At 31.8% G+C, this 16694-nt stretch overlaps 1 protein-coding gene across 10 annotated transcripts in view; it reads right to left on the reverse strand.

Annotated features, from left to right (window-relative positions):
• Ehbp1 (EH domain binding protein 1) overlaps window positions 1–16694 on the reverse strand; it is a 316989-nt gene that overhangs the window by 163137 nt on the left and 137158 nt on the right. For 7 of the 10 annotated variants that reach the window (XM_040271158.2, XM_040271164.2, XM_078029123.1 and 4 more), the window contains 3 exons: window positions 8615–8719; window positions 7941–8063; window positions 3651–3879 (listed from right to left, as the gene is read on the reverse strand). In XM_040271158.2, the coding sequence (XP_040127092.2) occupies window positions 3651–3879; window positions 7941–8063; window positions 8615–8719 (457 nt within the window). The remainder of the gene's footprint in view (window positions 1–3650; window positions 3880–7940; window positions 8064–8614; window positions 8720–16694) is intronic. The other 3 variants (XM_078029126.1, XM_078029124.1, XM_040271166.2) reach the window with 1 other exon arrangement.

A 16694-nucleotide genomic window follows, 5' to 3' on the forward strand; every position in this document is an offset into this window, starting at 1 on the left:
TATTAATAATGTAATTCTAAGTATTTATGGAGGTTAGAACTTTTTTAGCTTTTACCAAAACATAGCTATATCCAGGGAGGCATGTAAAACATGTGAGAGTCATTACATAGTATTGTAAAGTAGGAAAAGATCGAGAAACATAGTTCCAGAACAATAGAAAATAAATCAACTCCCTTACTCTTTCAAACAAAAGTCATAAAATATTTGAAGTTAGTCACTATAGTTTCCTAAAATCATCTCTTTTCTAAGTCCAACAGTCCCTGTGCTCTTAATCATTGCCCATTCAACTGGTTAGAAGCCTGGATAAAACAAAACAAGACAGGCAAATTGGTCTTTCTCTTTTCTGCAGCTGGGAAACATTCTTCTCCTGGCCTTGGCATCGGAGCACCAGGTTCTATGGACTTTGAACTCCAGGACCTACACTAGTGGCCTCCCAGGTTATCAGGCTTTTAGACTTACACTGAGTCATGTTATAGGCATCCCCAAGTCTCTAGCCTGCAAATGATGATCTGTATTGGGATGTCTTAGTCTCCATGATCATGTAAGCCAATTCCTTTAATAATTTTCTCTTTCTCACCTGCATCTTCAGCCTCTGACTTTCCTGCTTGTTTTGTATGGCCATATAATCCAATACATCATTGAATCTCAGATCAAATGAAAAGAACTCATACCTTTGAATACATGGTCATAGAATTTTGCTCAGCAATGTTTTGCTGTTTTCATTGTATAATAATTGTCCACCTTCAAATGTATTCCTGATTTTTAGAGGATACTTTTGTACCTTTCTTTTTTTGATGCAGGGGGTTGAACCCAGGACCTCCACCACTAAGCTATACCCTAGACCCTTTAAGTGTATCTTTAAAAAAAAAATTCTAATTGTTTGTTTTTAATTTAAAATGACCTTTTTTGATTGTTCAATATCACTACAGAGAAAAAATTAAATTTGTATGTTAATCTTGTATCTATAACCCTATTAAATTTAGTTTTCAGTTCCAGAAGCTTTTTTGGAGACTCTTATGATTTTCTACATAAAAAATTTAAGTTATCTGTGAAAAAAGTTTGTTTTCAAGTAATCTTATATATGAGAAGCTTAAAGCAGTATCCTTTAATTTCCCCACTCAGTTTTTACAACTGTTATACAATCATACTTTACTTTTACATATTATAAAACTTAGCATACATTATTATTTAAGGCTTAAAAACAATTATCTTTTTAAAACAAAAATCTTTTAAAAATAAGACAAACATTTTATACACACACTTGCCATTTCCTGTGTCTTCATTCCTTTGTCATTTTCCTCATGCATAAAAGACTTTTTTTTGCCTTAAATATATATATATATATATTGCAAAGCAAACCAGATAATAAAGAATTCATTCAGCTTTTGGATATATGGAAAAAATTATTTTGCTTACCCTTTCATGCCCTCTTTTCTTGACTGGAAATAGAAATTTGTGTTGACAAGTTTTTGATGTTTTCTTTCAGAACTTTAAAAATGTTACCCTGCTGGCTTATAATTTGGATTGTTTTTGTTGAGAAACCTTCCTATGATTTTCTTCGTGTTTCTTGTGCTTGGGGTTCATTAGGTTTCTTGGACCTAATAGGTGCATCTATTTTTTAATTTCTAAAATCCTTTGGCCAATATTTTTCAAATTTGTCAAATATTTTTTCTATTTCCCTTTCTCTCCTCTCTTTCTAGAATTTCAATTATACAAAAGTTAGGCCACTTGAAGTTGTCCCACAGCTTACCAATCCTCTATTCATTTTTCTTTCCCATGTGTTTCATTCTGGGTGGTTTCTATTCCTATGTCATTAGGTTCACTAATATTTCTGTCTTCTGTAACACGGGATTAATCCCATACAGAGTATTTTTCATCTCAGACTTTGTATTTCTCATTTCTATGAATTCAATTTGAATTTTTAAAATATCACCCATGCTCTCTGTTTTCCTCCACCTTCTTAAATATTTGGAATATATTTATGCTTACTTAATAGTTCCATCACTTGTCCCACTTCTGTATCCACAGTTAATGATAAACTTTGCTTCTCATTATGGGTCAGATTTTCCTGCTTTTTATACATGCCTACTAATTTTTTATTGTCTTTGTGAATTGTGTTTTAAATTTACACATACACACACACACACACACACACACACACACACACACACACATTCCCTTAAATATTTTGAGCTTTGTGTGGGATGCAGTTAAATTACTTGGAATTACTTTGATCTTTTGAACCTTGTCTTTAAGCTTGTCAGGCAGGTCCAGAAAAGTCTTTGTACTGAGGCTAATTTGGTCTACCATTGAGGCAATATCCTGCTGAGGACTCTAATTGATGCTCCATGTGCTGTCTTCTCCCCTGGGTAATGGGAACACAAACTATTCGTGGTCTTAGGTGGACTCCAGGGATTATTATGTCTGTTTCTTTGTCCTTGGTAATTTTTTTCTGATCAATACTCAGCTAAAGACTCAAAAATCTTCTATAGATCTATGAAATTCTGAAAGTAGCTCTCTCCTCTCTGGTACTCTGTCCACATATTTTAGCCATTCTATAATCCTCAAAGACCAAATTCTATCTCTCCAATTCAGGGAGATTACTCCATAAGTAAGACTGGACAACTACAGGGCTCATCATCTTTGTTTCTATTCTCTCAGAACTCCCTGTACCATCCAGTTTATGCCCAATGTCTGAAAACCAGTACTTCACATAGTTTATTCCATTTTTAGTTGTTTAAGACAAGAGGTACATCTAGTCTGTGTTATTCCATTATTGCTAGAATTTGAAGTTTTGTTGTCTTTTTTTTTTTTTCTTTTTTTGTACCAGGGATCCAGGGATTGAATACAAAGGTGCTGAACTACTGAGCTGTATCACCAGCCCTTTTTATTTTTTCATTTCAAGACAGGGCCTCACTAAGTTGCTGAGGCTGGCTTTGAACTTGCTATCCTCTTGCTCAGTCTCTCAAGCCACTAGGATTACAGGCATGAAACACCATGTCTGGCTTGTTGTCACTTTTTAAATATACTCATGGTCATGGTCTACAGTCACACAGATTGTGCACTATGCAACTCTAGATCACAATGTGAATATATTGCCTTTTTATCCCCAATCTATATTTGAACAATACGGCAGTGTTAATCATACTGCCTATTCATCTGAAGCTTATAATAAGACCTGATTTATCAATGTTAGGATCTTGAAAAAGTCTTTCAATGTTTGGCACTTGAAAAAGTCTTCTCATCAAATTAATATCATAAATGACTAATTTGGATCCCACAGCAAAACTATAATATAACATTCAAGTGTAATGCTTACGCTATTCGATAAAAAACCTACCTACCATTTGTAATATGGTTTCTATGAGATGATACAATTAAAATTTCAACAAGAGATTCCAGGAACACATCTCCCTCATTTGTTAGTTTAGAGTACTCACATAATCGTATGGAAGAGGGTCAGAGAATAAGGGTTAAGACTATAAAAATTCAGATCAGGAATGAGCTACACAGAAATTTATATGTATTTATAAAATACATATTAAATTTATAAAATACATTTTTTACCTATCCAAATTTACATTACAAAAGGATCTCTTTAATTACTTTAGAAACTGAACTGTGGTAATAGCAAAATGAAATATACTTACTCATCCAATTCTTCTTCAGTTTTAGAACTATCAGCATAGAGGTACTTGCTCATGTCCACAGGTCTTATATTTTTTCGTTTTGTAGACGGGGGAGGAGAATCCTTTATAGTTACAAAAGTTTCTGGCTCATCAAATGGGTTCAAATATTGTACATCTTTAAAGGGATTATAACTGTTATTATGAAAAGATTCTTCTGTTTTTTTAGGCGAAGCTGTTTCAGTAACTGGTTCTATAAAATGATACCAAGAGATTAAGTAAACTAATAGCATATGATATTTACATGCTATTTTTAAAAAAATTTAGTTGTAGATGAACACAATACACTTATTTATTTATTTATTTACCTATTAGTGTGGTGCTGAGGATTGAACCAAGTACCTCACATGTGCTAGGCAAACACTCTACCACTGAGCCACAATCCCAGCCCCTGTATGATATTTTTAATTTTCTTTCTTTCTTTCTCTTTCTTTCTTTCCTTCTTTCTTTCTCTCTTTCTCTCTCTCTTTCTTTTCTTTTCTTTTTTGCACCAGGAATTGAACCCAGAGGCATTTAACCACTGAATAATTAATTAATTTAATCTCCAGTTCTTTTTACTTTTTTATTTTGAGACAAGATCTTGCTAAGTTGCTGAGGCTAGCTTTGAACTCAAGATCCTCCTGCCTCAGCCTCCCAAAGCTGCTAGGATTATAGGCATGCACCACTGCACCTGGCTTTAATGTGTTTTCAAAGACTGGAATCTTGAATTAATAAATTATAGAGCTCTCAGAGCACAAAACAATAATGAAACAAGAAATTCCTTTTAGAGGTGTTAAGGAATTCTGAAGTTTAGAAAATGTAATACTTAAGTTCTCTGTCTACCTCTCTAGGAATTGTGTTCATAAAACACGACATCTCTGGATAGTTAATGTTTCATGACAATCATCAGAGTCTCTAATAGTATCAGCATTATGGTACCTAAATTTTGGAAATTTTCAACTTCTTATCAGTGCAATATTATTTATCTCACTATACTAGCTTATCATCACAAACTGCAATGTAATAAATTTGTTTAAAAGAATATAAAATGGATTAAATTTTAAAAGGGCCTTGGTAATTATACCAGAATATTTAGGTATCCAGAAATTCATTCTAGACTATATAAAAAATACATACATGTATCCCTGGACTTCTTTTTTGAAAGTTCTGTAGGCTACAAAACTTTAAAACTCCCCCCCCACCCCCCTCCCCCCCCACCCCCCTCCCCCCCCTCCCCCCCTCCCCTCCCCCCCCCCCCCGCCCCCGCTGCGGGTGCTAGGGATTGAACCCAGGGCCTTGAACATACTAAGCACATACTCTCCCATTCGATATTACCAGACCCCATTCTTAACCTTTAGAGCTTTTAATTAAATAATTTTTAAAATATGAATCCAATTAATATTCTAATAAGAATAACATAAGGATCCTCAGGTTGAATTAAAGTTGTATTAAAATCATACTGGTAAGGTGATAGATGTGTCACACTAAATACTTCAATATTTTATTATTTAAATTTTCAATTTGAAAACAAATTTGCATATAGGTTTTGTTGACAAAAATAAATGGTCCCAGCTATTTGAGAGGCTGAGGCAGGATTATCAAAAGTCCCGCCTGAGCAACTAAGTAAGTCTTGGCCTCAAATTAAAAAGGGTTGGCAAGGTAGCTCAGTGGTAGAGTGCTTGCTTAGCATGTGAAAGACCCTGAGTTCAATCCCCAGTATGGCCTAAATACATACATATTTTTCCATACTGGAGAAAAGTTTCAGAAAGCCAATAATCATAGTACACTAAAACTAATTTTAATTATGCCAGGCAACTCCAACAAAATATTTTAGTAAAAAGCAAAAAATTGGTCATTGAATTCAAGAAAAATCACAATTATTTCCTAAGTGATACTTCAAGCAACTTACTCTGATTATTACAGAAACATTTATGATTGACATATATTAATGATTTTTGATTGACTGATTTGAAACAGGGTCTTTCTATGCTGCCTAGGTTACTCTCAAATTCCTGGTCTTCAGTGATCTTCCTGCTTCAGCCTCCCACATAGTTGAGATTACATGCAGATGCCATCATGCCTACCCTAGTGACTTTTATATTTTAAAGTGAAACAACTTATATTTTAGACATTAGTCCAGAAATTTTATTTTATCATTCTATTGAAGAAAAATAAAACAAAATCCCTCAACTGAAATTCTGTATACCATGTAGAACCTATTATAAAGTATAAAAGATTTCATAAAATCATATTATTGATTTAAAATCATAATAAATTAATATTAAAATGAGTTAAAATTGACTACATTAAAAAGATTCAATAACTGTGTTATTTTTTTGTAATACCATCATAATATTCAAACATTATTAAAATCTTCATAGTAATGTAAATGGAGCATTTTCTGTTCTCCATAGGGGAAGAGAATATGCAATTTTGCCTATTCAATTTTTTTATTATCAAATATCAGGGCTCAAATGCTTAAAAGCTGACAAAACTTGTCAATGGAAACAAACTGTTTACTTCTACTTTCAGGAAAAGGACTGCAAAAATTGATCCAAGTAAATCATCATTTTTTTGGTTACAAAAGAGTATAGAAACTACAGAACAAGATTTAAAGATGACAGTACAAGTAACAAAGGAGGGCAAGTTTAAGATTATTTCATATAAAAGTTAATAAATACATTTAATGACTTTCTAAAAGGGTCACTGACATACATAAATATAAGGAGAACTGAGGATGTAAGACATAAAATGAATATACATGAAGTTCAGCCATAAAGCCCAAAACAAACTAACTAAAAACAGAACTATAATACATTTTTTTCTTCCCCAAATATTTTGGTTACTTGAAGATGAAAGTTTTTAATTGATGGAAAAAAATTAATAATTTATAAAAGAAAGTACTAAGTACTTATTCCAACGACATAGGCATATGTTTAAAGAAAACAGTGATTGCTACATGTTTTCTTAGCTCTGTAAGCATAATTAAAAATATTGAATCAGATTGGTTTGCTTTGTTTAAACAGAAATAAAATCTTATGTGTTTTCTGAAGCTACTTTCTATTTCAGAAAACAGATCCACATATATTTAGAAAGCATATTTGATTTTGAAATGGAAAATTCAAATACTGATGTTTCAAAATATTTTCGTAATTTTATCTTTTTAACACAGTACTCAGATGTATGCACTATGACATGCAACCATGAAAGCAGCTGTGTGGTCAAAAGAAGATGCTTGTTTGGGAATCTTAGTTCTAATTTCCAAGTGCATTTCCCTCAAATTAAAATCACTTCACTCCTCTAAGCCTCAGTGTCCTAATTTATCTTTAAAATTTATCTTTATTAAGATTTAAAATATGTTCATAATACATAGTCCACAAAAATCTTATTAATTTGGAAGCTAGAAAGAAGAGAAAAGGTAAAGGAAGAGAAGGAAAGAATTATGAAACTATATTGCTCTAACAGAGTGAATCCTGAAGCTGAACTCATTTTCATCATGATAAGCAGTAGAAAAATTCTTTAAAGCTCATGAAGATTTCATAAGAGCAATCAAAAAGATGTAAATAGTGGTTAATCATTCTTGCATTTACTTCAAAAGCAAAGAGTTTAATTAACAGAGGTCTCACTTCTTCAACAGTCCTTATCCAGGCTTGAAGAGTTCAAAACTCTTAAATAGGAGTTTTGATAAGAAAAGAGACTGGTGGCAGCAGTGGGAACCCCTGTTTTACTCTTTATAAGTATGCTGTATATATGACAGCAGTGTTTTTTAACTTTCTCTGCTCCATGCCATCACATACATAACTCACTCTATTAACTGTAATTTTTCAGCTAAAGGCATGAGTTAGGAGTAGCTAAATGTTCAGATGCTCTGAACACGAGGGTGGAAGAGTGGTATAGAGGATCTACCTCTATTATCTGACTATCAGAATTCCCCACAACCTGACCTCACTTGGTATGCCTAACAAATGACTATATGTCCGCTAGGTAAAAAACTATTATCTATAACATTAGACTTTTACTAACTGTTTAATCAAATAAGAACTAAAAATAAGCCACATGCAAATATCTAGGTAAGGCTTTATTAGTTTTTATTTAAAAACAATTCAATGGAGACTACCTAGAATTAACAATCAACTGCAAATGGTATTGAACACAATATTATTTAATCAAAAAATCACCTTTTGAGTCTTTTAAGAAAATCTTTCCCTGCCCTTATTTATAGTTTATGAAAACTTGACTATACAAAGACTGTAAAAGTATAGAAAGACTTCCTACCTTCTGAGTCAGGATCTCCAAATGGATTTAAATCTACTGCATCGGGATCATCAAATGGATTTGAATTCACAGTCACCAGGTCCTTTTCTGCTTCATCCAAAAAGTTAAGTTTGTTGATAAGCTCTGAAAAATAAGCATATATGTTAGCTCACTATAATTATGGTAAAGTCTAATTATTGATCATTCATGAAATATTTCAAATTTTAAAAATTCACATTAATAATACCTGCAAAAATGAGATACAGCATTTTAACAATAGCAGAATGCCATTCAAGCATTTTGTGGTATACCAACATTGCAAAATAAAAACAGATATTAACTTGAAAATTTATCAGATAATGAACTAAAGAAACTTTCATTTGAGTTGAATTTGATTCAAATTAAAAAGTGCTGATAAAGGTTTTTATAATATATAAGCTCACTGAAATATTGTCATATGATCAAGTATGTTTTTAAATCATTATTAAGCATTCTGATATAATACTTTGCTAAAGATGATAAATTTTGTTATCTTGTTGGCTGTTGATACACTACAAATTACCAAAGAAAACATTAAAAAAAAAAAAAGCAAAAAGACAAAACTGACAGCTAAGTTCAGACAGAAGTCAAGATGTAGCAAGTCACAGTAAATACAGGCAATCAGAAGCAGAAAGAAAGGAGGAAAGCTCTTAGACCTTCAGAGGAACTGGCTGATTTAGCTGAAGGCATATTTGCTTGCTTTATGCAGTCATCTTGATCTTCATCTAAGCTGCTCAGAGCATTCAACTGGTTTACAATTTCTGTAAACAGAAGCCAGTCAAGACAAATGTAAGGTAAGGTCATTTAATTAAACAGCAGTAGAAGCATGCTGTTACTCAAAAAGACAGAGGAGATGTTTGGTTAATCAACAGAATACATTCAGAGATGTTATTTTGATGAACTATAACAGATATAATCAATTGAATGATACATTGTACTCACATTTTAAAATACAAAGCATTTTATTGTTAAAATTTATATTAGTAATATATTAACTATGTTAATAGACACAAAAATAAATAACCCAAGAGTTGACATTGACTTTCAGCAATCATATTTTTGTATTTGTAAAAACATTCTGCTCTAAACATATACATCAGAAACAAAAATTTTAAAAATCCTGATATTCACCATTTGCTTCAGATATTCTAAATTTAAACTTAAAGGTTTAAAGAATATATATACATGAGTCATGTATATAATATGCAATCATTCTTGCTCTAGAATTGAAAAATCAGCACTAAAACAATAAAAGCAAGCAATAGTTACTGTTTCTACTCCTGTTTTGTAGAGAATTTGTTCTTTTAAGTCAATTCTAAGTATCTGATTTAAGAATTTTATAATTTAGTCAATAAGAGAACAAAAAGACAAAGATAGAGAAAAATTTAAATAAAACAATTCATTTTATGTATAAAAATGTTTTAAATGAGTCATATATATTTTGAATAACTATGACTATGTGAAACTATCATTCACTGGGTAAAAATTAGATAACTTGTAAAAAAAAGAATAAATGCCTTAGTATTCTAGATAGCATACTTAGAATACATTAGTTAATCCTTGATGCTTCCAAAGTTAACTACTAGTATAGAAGTATCTTAGGTATGAGGATAAACCAAACACATCCAGATCATTCAGTGGGAAAGAAAGAAAACTATTAGAAATAGAAAACAGTTGTAAATTTGACATTAACACCATGGTTCTCTAACATTGTAGATCTAAGTACACATATTAAACTTTATTTGAACCAAATCAAAGAATATACGTTTGTAATATACTGCCTTCATGCATTCACTTGTTGAACAAATATTTATTTATCAGTTTGTGCCAAGCTTTCTGCTTGAAACATAAGGATGAAAAAAAAAAAAAACCAAACATGCTATTATCCTCAAAGAATTTACATTCTATAAAGAGACAATATTGAAACAGACTTTAGTAAATGACTCCAAGACTATTAGGCTGTCAGAAATATGTTCTAGATATTTAAGCAAAATATATATAAAAGGTTGATAAATTTATTAATTTTTCCTGTCTGAATGAGAAAATGTATTTTGCATTAGTAAAAATGCTTCAGATAGTCATAGTAAAGCATGGAAAATAATTAAACCCAAATAAACTCTATCATTTGAAGAGTAGTAAAATCAGCTAAGGCCTGTCAGACTTTTATTATGAATAAAAGTGTCTTCTTCCATTTATTCTGCCAATATTTCTTAAACTCCACTTTGATTCAAGCTAACCTTAGCAAATTTCTCAGTAGGCAGAATTCACTCATAAGATAGATCTTCTACTTTTTACTATTAATCATTGTAATGACATAAGTTTTAGAAAAATATAACAGAGTAGAGGACAAGATTAAGTGATTACTAGTCTCATGACAGATTTTTTATTCATTATTGGTTATTTTTTTAAATTTGCAAATGATTTATTTTTAACTTTGAAAACAAACAAAATATTAACAATAGCAGCTAGAAAGGAGTTTTAAAAGTAGAAATGAGTTTGCAGTTGTTAATTCTTACAAATAGCCTAAGAGATAATTATTAAAATAAAATAAATTAAGAGGTCTTTATTAAAAATATTATATGATATGCCTTGTGAAAATATTAGACCTTCTTTTCAGAATATCGATATTGTTTCATGCAGGCTTAAGTACAATGTCAGTATTCATTTAAATATTATCAAAATGAGTTCATATATATAAATACATGACCAGTGTAATTTCACATCATATAAAAACCACAAGAATGGGAAGTTATACTTCAGGTATATATTATATTTCAAAATACACCGTCATGAATATCTAAAAAGAACAAATATTATCAAAATGGGCCAATCACATGGCTAAATTATTTACACTGTAATTTTTCTGAATGTTTTCAATATTTGCCCCTTCTCATTATGCTTTCAGTGATATCTAAACCAAAGATGACCATTTCCTCATTAAGAATCCCAAATAATAGTTTCTATTCTCTTCACTTGTGACATATTATTCTTTCTATCCTTATAGATTTGTCCTTAGCTTAGGTAAATCTTCACTTCATTACTAGAACTTTTGCTTCTAGAACTTTTGTTCATATTAACAAAATAAAAAAGGTAATTTTGATTAGGTACATCAATTCCCTATATATGATATGCAAATAAATGCTAATCCAAATAATAAAAACACAACCTCCAAAGAAATACCATCTATCTATTTAGTAAACATTTATCAAATACCTATTATATGCCTGAGCTAGTTCCTGCTTTCATGGCTTTACATTTCAGTGGGACAGACAAAACAACATGAAGTATATGACAAAATATTATGATGGAGATGGTATTAAAGGCTGTGTGATTTTTGCCTGCACTTGAGCTAACACAAGACAAAATAGACAATATTCTTATTATTGAAATAATAAGAGAAAATGGAAAGCATTCCATAAGGACAAAAGGGAAACAAAGAGAATATAACATATTTGAAGAACTGCAGTTGTTTGGGCTTAAGATGCCAGGGATAGGGAATGCAATGAGATGAGGTGGGCAAGTGTCCTCTCATAAAGGTTATTAGGATGGAACTAAAAAATGTGAACTTTACTCTGAAAGCTTTGGGAATATATTGAAATATCAAATGTATATTTTAGAAGCATCATTTCAGCAGGAACATGGTGGCAACATTTGAAAAATAACAGGACAGGAAGCAAGACAAAGCATCACTTCTCCATGATAAGGCATTCAATAAGTATTTGTTCAAGAATAAATTAAGAAGATTTAATGGTTAACATGATATGGAGGATGAAGAAAGGAATTTAGGATAAGTGTCAGGTTGGATGACTATATAGAAAGTAGTTTTAGCACAGTGATGTGTTCTACTCAGGCGGGGACAACCTGTGAAATTTTGTATGAAAATACTTCAACTGGCAGTTGCTATGTGGGTCTTAAACTATATAATTTTGTTATGTACTTCTTTTAAAAAAGTGCTTTTCTGTGTCTTTCAAATTTCCTACAGTTAGTATGTTTTACTTTTATAATTAGAAAATATTAAAAACTCAAAAAAGAAAATTTATAACAAATTTATTACTGGAATTTTTTAAAAATGGGAAACCTTCCCATAAACATACTCCCTAACCATATTTATATGTAATACTTTGTTACTTATTAAAGCCTTGCTTCACTAAAAATTTACACACTTGGAAAATGATAATAATGCTATAAAATAAATAGTACAAACAAATTTCTATTTCACTACTGCTCAAGTGGAGCAATAAACCCACAGAGCAGAACATTTATTGTAACAGTGTGTCAGTCTGTACTTGCTTCCCATTGGTGAGAATAAAAAAGGAAACCAAATTAGGGGCAGGCAATCGAAGCACAGGGTCAAGTAATTTGAGGCTCTTTTTACTGTTAGAAAAGCAAAGGAAGATAGAAATTGACCAACAGAGATTATCACATTGAACAAAAAGGGGGATGGGGTGGGAGGTGGAATGAAGAGTAGGTAGCTTTTTTCCTTTTAAGAAAGTCTGTAGGTTGAGTAAAAGTTAAAAGATAAACTGTCTAGAGCTAGAACATACCTGCAAATCTTGCCACATCCTCATTCTTCTCTAAAATGTAACTAAATTTAGTAGAGGTAAAATCTCATTTTAAGACAGTCTAAAATGGTAACATTTCAATTTACTGGTAAGGATCAAGGTCAGTACATGTCACTTTCCTTACAGGCTTAAGCCCATAAATATTTGATTTGTGTATACAGCTAACAGGTTTCCATCTCATAGCAAATCATAAAGGAGAAGAGAGGGGCTGCTTCAGATAGGTAAGTGGACATAAAGTGTTCTCTCTTCCTCCATCTTCAACCTCTCCAATTGTTCCTTCCCAAGGGCTTATTAATATGATCAAGTTGGTAACTACCCACCAAAGTCCCTCAATCTTTTTCCTCTGTTTGACCAATCTCTCTTAAGCTTATATAAGAAAGTATCTTATATACATAGTAGTCTATAATTTCTCACCTACCATTAATCTTTCAGCTCACTGCAATCTGCTTTTTTGTTGATGGTGGGGTTTTTTTGTTGTTGTTTTTGGTACTGGGGATTAAACTCAGGAGCACTTGGCCACCTAGACACATTCCCAGCCCCATTTTGTAGTTTTTATTTAGAGACAGGGTCTCACTGAGTTGTTTAGCTCCTCACTTTTTGCTGGCTTTGAACTTGCAATCCTCCTATTTTAGCCTTCAGAGCCACTGGGATTATAGGCATGTGCCACTGTGCCCAGCACTGAAATCTGCTTTTATCCCCAACTTTACTATTCTCCTAACTGAAGCAGTTCTAAAAGAGTACTTTTAAGAGTTGTGGAATGTGCCCATACTACCAGCAACTTGGGAGGCTGAGGCAAGAGTATCACAAGTTCACAACCAGCCTCAGCAACTTAGTGAATCCTAAGCAACTTAGCAAGACCCTGTCTCAAAATAAAAAATAAAATAGAGTTAGGGATGTGGTTCAGTGGTAAAGTGCCTGAGCATTCAATCCCCAGTACAAGGTGGGGGCGGGGGGGGGGGGAGAAAGAGTACTTTTAGAAGGTCAACAATATCTATTCTAAATGGCAATAATTCTAGATAATTTTTAGTTCTTATCATATTTTGTTTCTGAGTGAATAAAAATAATTAACCATTCCCTCCTTGAAATTCCTTTGCCCCACCCAGGACATTAGTATCTCCTTCTTCTATCTTGGCCTCTTTTATAATAAATACTCTTCTCTTTGCCTCTTAGGTATTGTTATTTCCCAGGATCATCTCATGATAGGTTTCATTCTTTTTTCCCCCTCAATCTTTTCTTATTGGAAGAATCAATCTATTCTCTTGCTTTAACCCCACACAAAAGTAGAGATAATTCTTATATAGTTCTAAATACTAAGCTTGAATTTCTACTTCCTAATGGGCATTTTCACATAACAATCCTAGACAATCCCTTTATATACTGAACATTAAAAAATTCAGTAACTATGTATCTATGTAATGTTCACATTGCATATCTTTTTAAAAAATAATTAATTAATTTAATTAGATATATATGACAGCAGAATGTATTTTGATTCATTGTATACAACTGCAGCACAACTTTTCATTTCTCTGATTATACATTTCTCTTTTAACTAATTTCTCTTTGGGCCAATTCTTTTTTTCCCCTATTATTATTATTATTATTTTAAATACATGACAACAAAGGAATTCATTAAAATTCTTATTATACATATAGAGCACAATTTCACCTTGTATTTCTAAAAACTAGTAGTTTTTATCATATATCTAGTACTTAATGTATGTTGTAAATAAATACATGAATAAACTGAGTTACAATACTTATCATGGTTTTGAGGGCAGAAAGAAGATATTTATTTATTTATAGTAACAGATGTTTTTATTCATGTATTTATCTCTGCGCCTACATATGTGTATGTGTATCTATTTATAATATTTTATTTAACTCTAGAAATGTTATGGTTTAAGCCATCACTCCCAAATATGGTGGTTTAAAATAAATTTTTGTCTTTGACAGTTCTACGAGTTGCCTGGACTTAGATGGGTAGTTCACTGAAGTTAGATGGTGGCTGTAAAGCTTGACAGGGCTAAAGATCTAAAATTACATCTTCACTTACATGTTTGGTATTTCAGTTGGGAAGACTAGAAAAACAGGTGTAGGCATTATTTTCTTTCTAAGTTAAATGTCCACATGACTAGTTTGGGGGTCTTTTTAGCACATTTGTCTCAGGGTAGGTAGGTTTTTTACATGGCAGCTAGTTTCTCCTAGAGCATGCATTATAAGAGGCCCAGGCAGAAGCTATAAGGCATCTATAACCTAGCTTTAGAAGTCATACAAAGTCATTTTTACAATATTCTATTCATAGACTTACAGGGCTAGCTCAGAGACAAGGGAGGGGACTACAAAGGAGCATGAATATTGGGAGGAATGGTTCATTAGTAGATAATCTTTGGAGACTAGCTATACTAAACAGTAGATCAATAAAACAGAAAGTTGGATATCATTTTTTTACTAATCTATATACTATAATTTTTACATGTTATCCTCTAGTATTTTACTTATACATACATGGAAAAGGCATAAACCAAAATGTACAATTCAATGAATTTTTGACAAATGTGACCCAAGATTCAGAACATTTACTCATCTCCCAATATTTTCTCATGCTTTTTTTTTTGGGGGGGGGGATGGGTGTCAATCCTCAGCCCCAAAGGCTATCATTGTTCTATCTTTTTCAGATATCATTACTTTTGCCTTTTCTCAAACATGACATAAATGGAATTATATAGTATATACTATATATTCTTTTATGTAAGTCCTCTTTCACTTAGCATAATTGTTTTGAGAAACACTATGTTGTTGAGCATATCAATATAGTTTTTTTTTAGAAACACATGACAGTAGAATGTATTTGAACATACTATACATTATTCTAATTAGGATCTCATTCTTGTGGTCGTACATGAGTTTCACTAGTCATGTATTCATATATGAACATAGGAAAGTTATGTCTGATTCATTCTACTGTCTTTCCTATTCCCATCCCTACCCCTTTCTTTCATTCCCCTTTGTATAATACACTAAACTTCTATTCTTCCCTTCCCTCTCTTTCTGTGTTAACCAAAGGCTGAAGGTTGTCCATACAGTTTTTTTTTAATTGTAGAATATTCCACAAATGAATAAACTTTAGCTTGTTTAGCCATTCTCCTGTTGATGTATACCTGATGTTCCTATTTGGGCTACTATGAATAAAATTGCTATAAATGCCTTTTTGCAAATCTTTGTGTGGATACAGTTTTCATTTCATTTGGATAAATATCAAAGAGTAGAATTGATGGATCAAGAGGGAAGTATATAGCTAGTGTTGAAAGAAATTCCAAAGTGATTGTACTATTATACTTAATGAATAATGAATGAGAATTTCAGTTGGTCTATATCCTTGCTAACATTTAGTATTGTTGGTCTCATAAATTTTAACTATTCTTGTGGGTGTGAAGTTGTATTTCATTGTGATTTTCATTTGTTTCCCTAATGACAAGTGATGCTGAGAACTTTTTAATGTGTTTATTGGCTAGTGGTATATTTTTGTTCACGAACCATATGTTCAAATCTTTGCCCATTTAAAAAATAATAGTCTTTTTTTTGTCTTTTTATTATTGAGTTCTAGGGGTTTAAAAAAAAAATCTATTCAGGCTGGGGTTATGGCTCAGCGGTAGAGCACTTGCCTTGCACTGTGTGTGATCCTCAGCACCACATAAAAGTAAATAAAATTAAGGTATTGTGTCCATCTACAATTAAAAAAAATTTAAAAAATCTATTCTCAGAAATAAGACCTGTGTCATATATATACTTTGTTACTGTTTTTGTTTTCTAGTCTATGCTTTACTCGTGTATTTTCTTAATGTTCTATTTTGATGAGTGTAAGTTTTAAATTTTGATAAAGTCTAATTTGCCAAATTTTAATCTCATACTTATTACGGATGTATCCCCATAAACCATTGTAAATTGAAAATAATTTTAACACATCTAACTTACCAAACACCATAGTTAAGCAATACACTATTGTAGATTATCAGCTATTTTCCCTCAAGATAACAGCTAACTGGAAACTACAACTCTCAGTAGTTGGCTTATTGAGTGGCTGATCTGTTCATTTATTTATCTATTCTATGCCAATACTATGGTATCTTGATTGTAGATTTATAGTAAATCTTAATGTATAATTCGGGTTGTT

Source organism: Ictidomys tridecemlineatus, chromosome 12, assembly GCF_052094955.1.
Source record: "Ictidomys tridecemlineatus isolate mIctTri1 chromosome 12, mIctTri1.hap1, whole genome shotgun sequence".
Taxonomy (NCBI): domain Eukaryota; kingdom Metazoa; phylum Chordata; class Mammalia; order Rodentia; family Sciuridae; genus Ictidomys; species Ictidomys tridecemlineatus.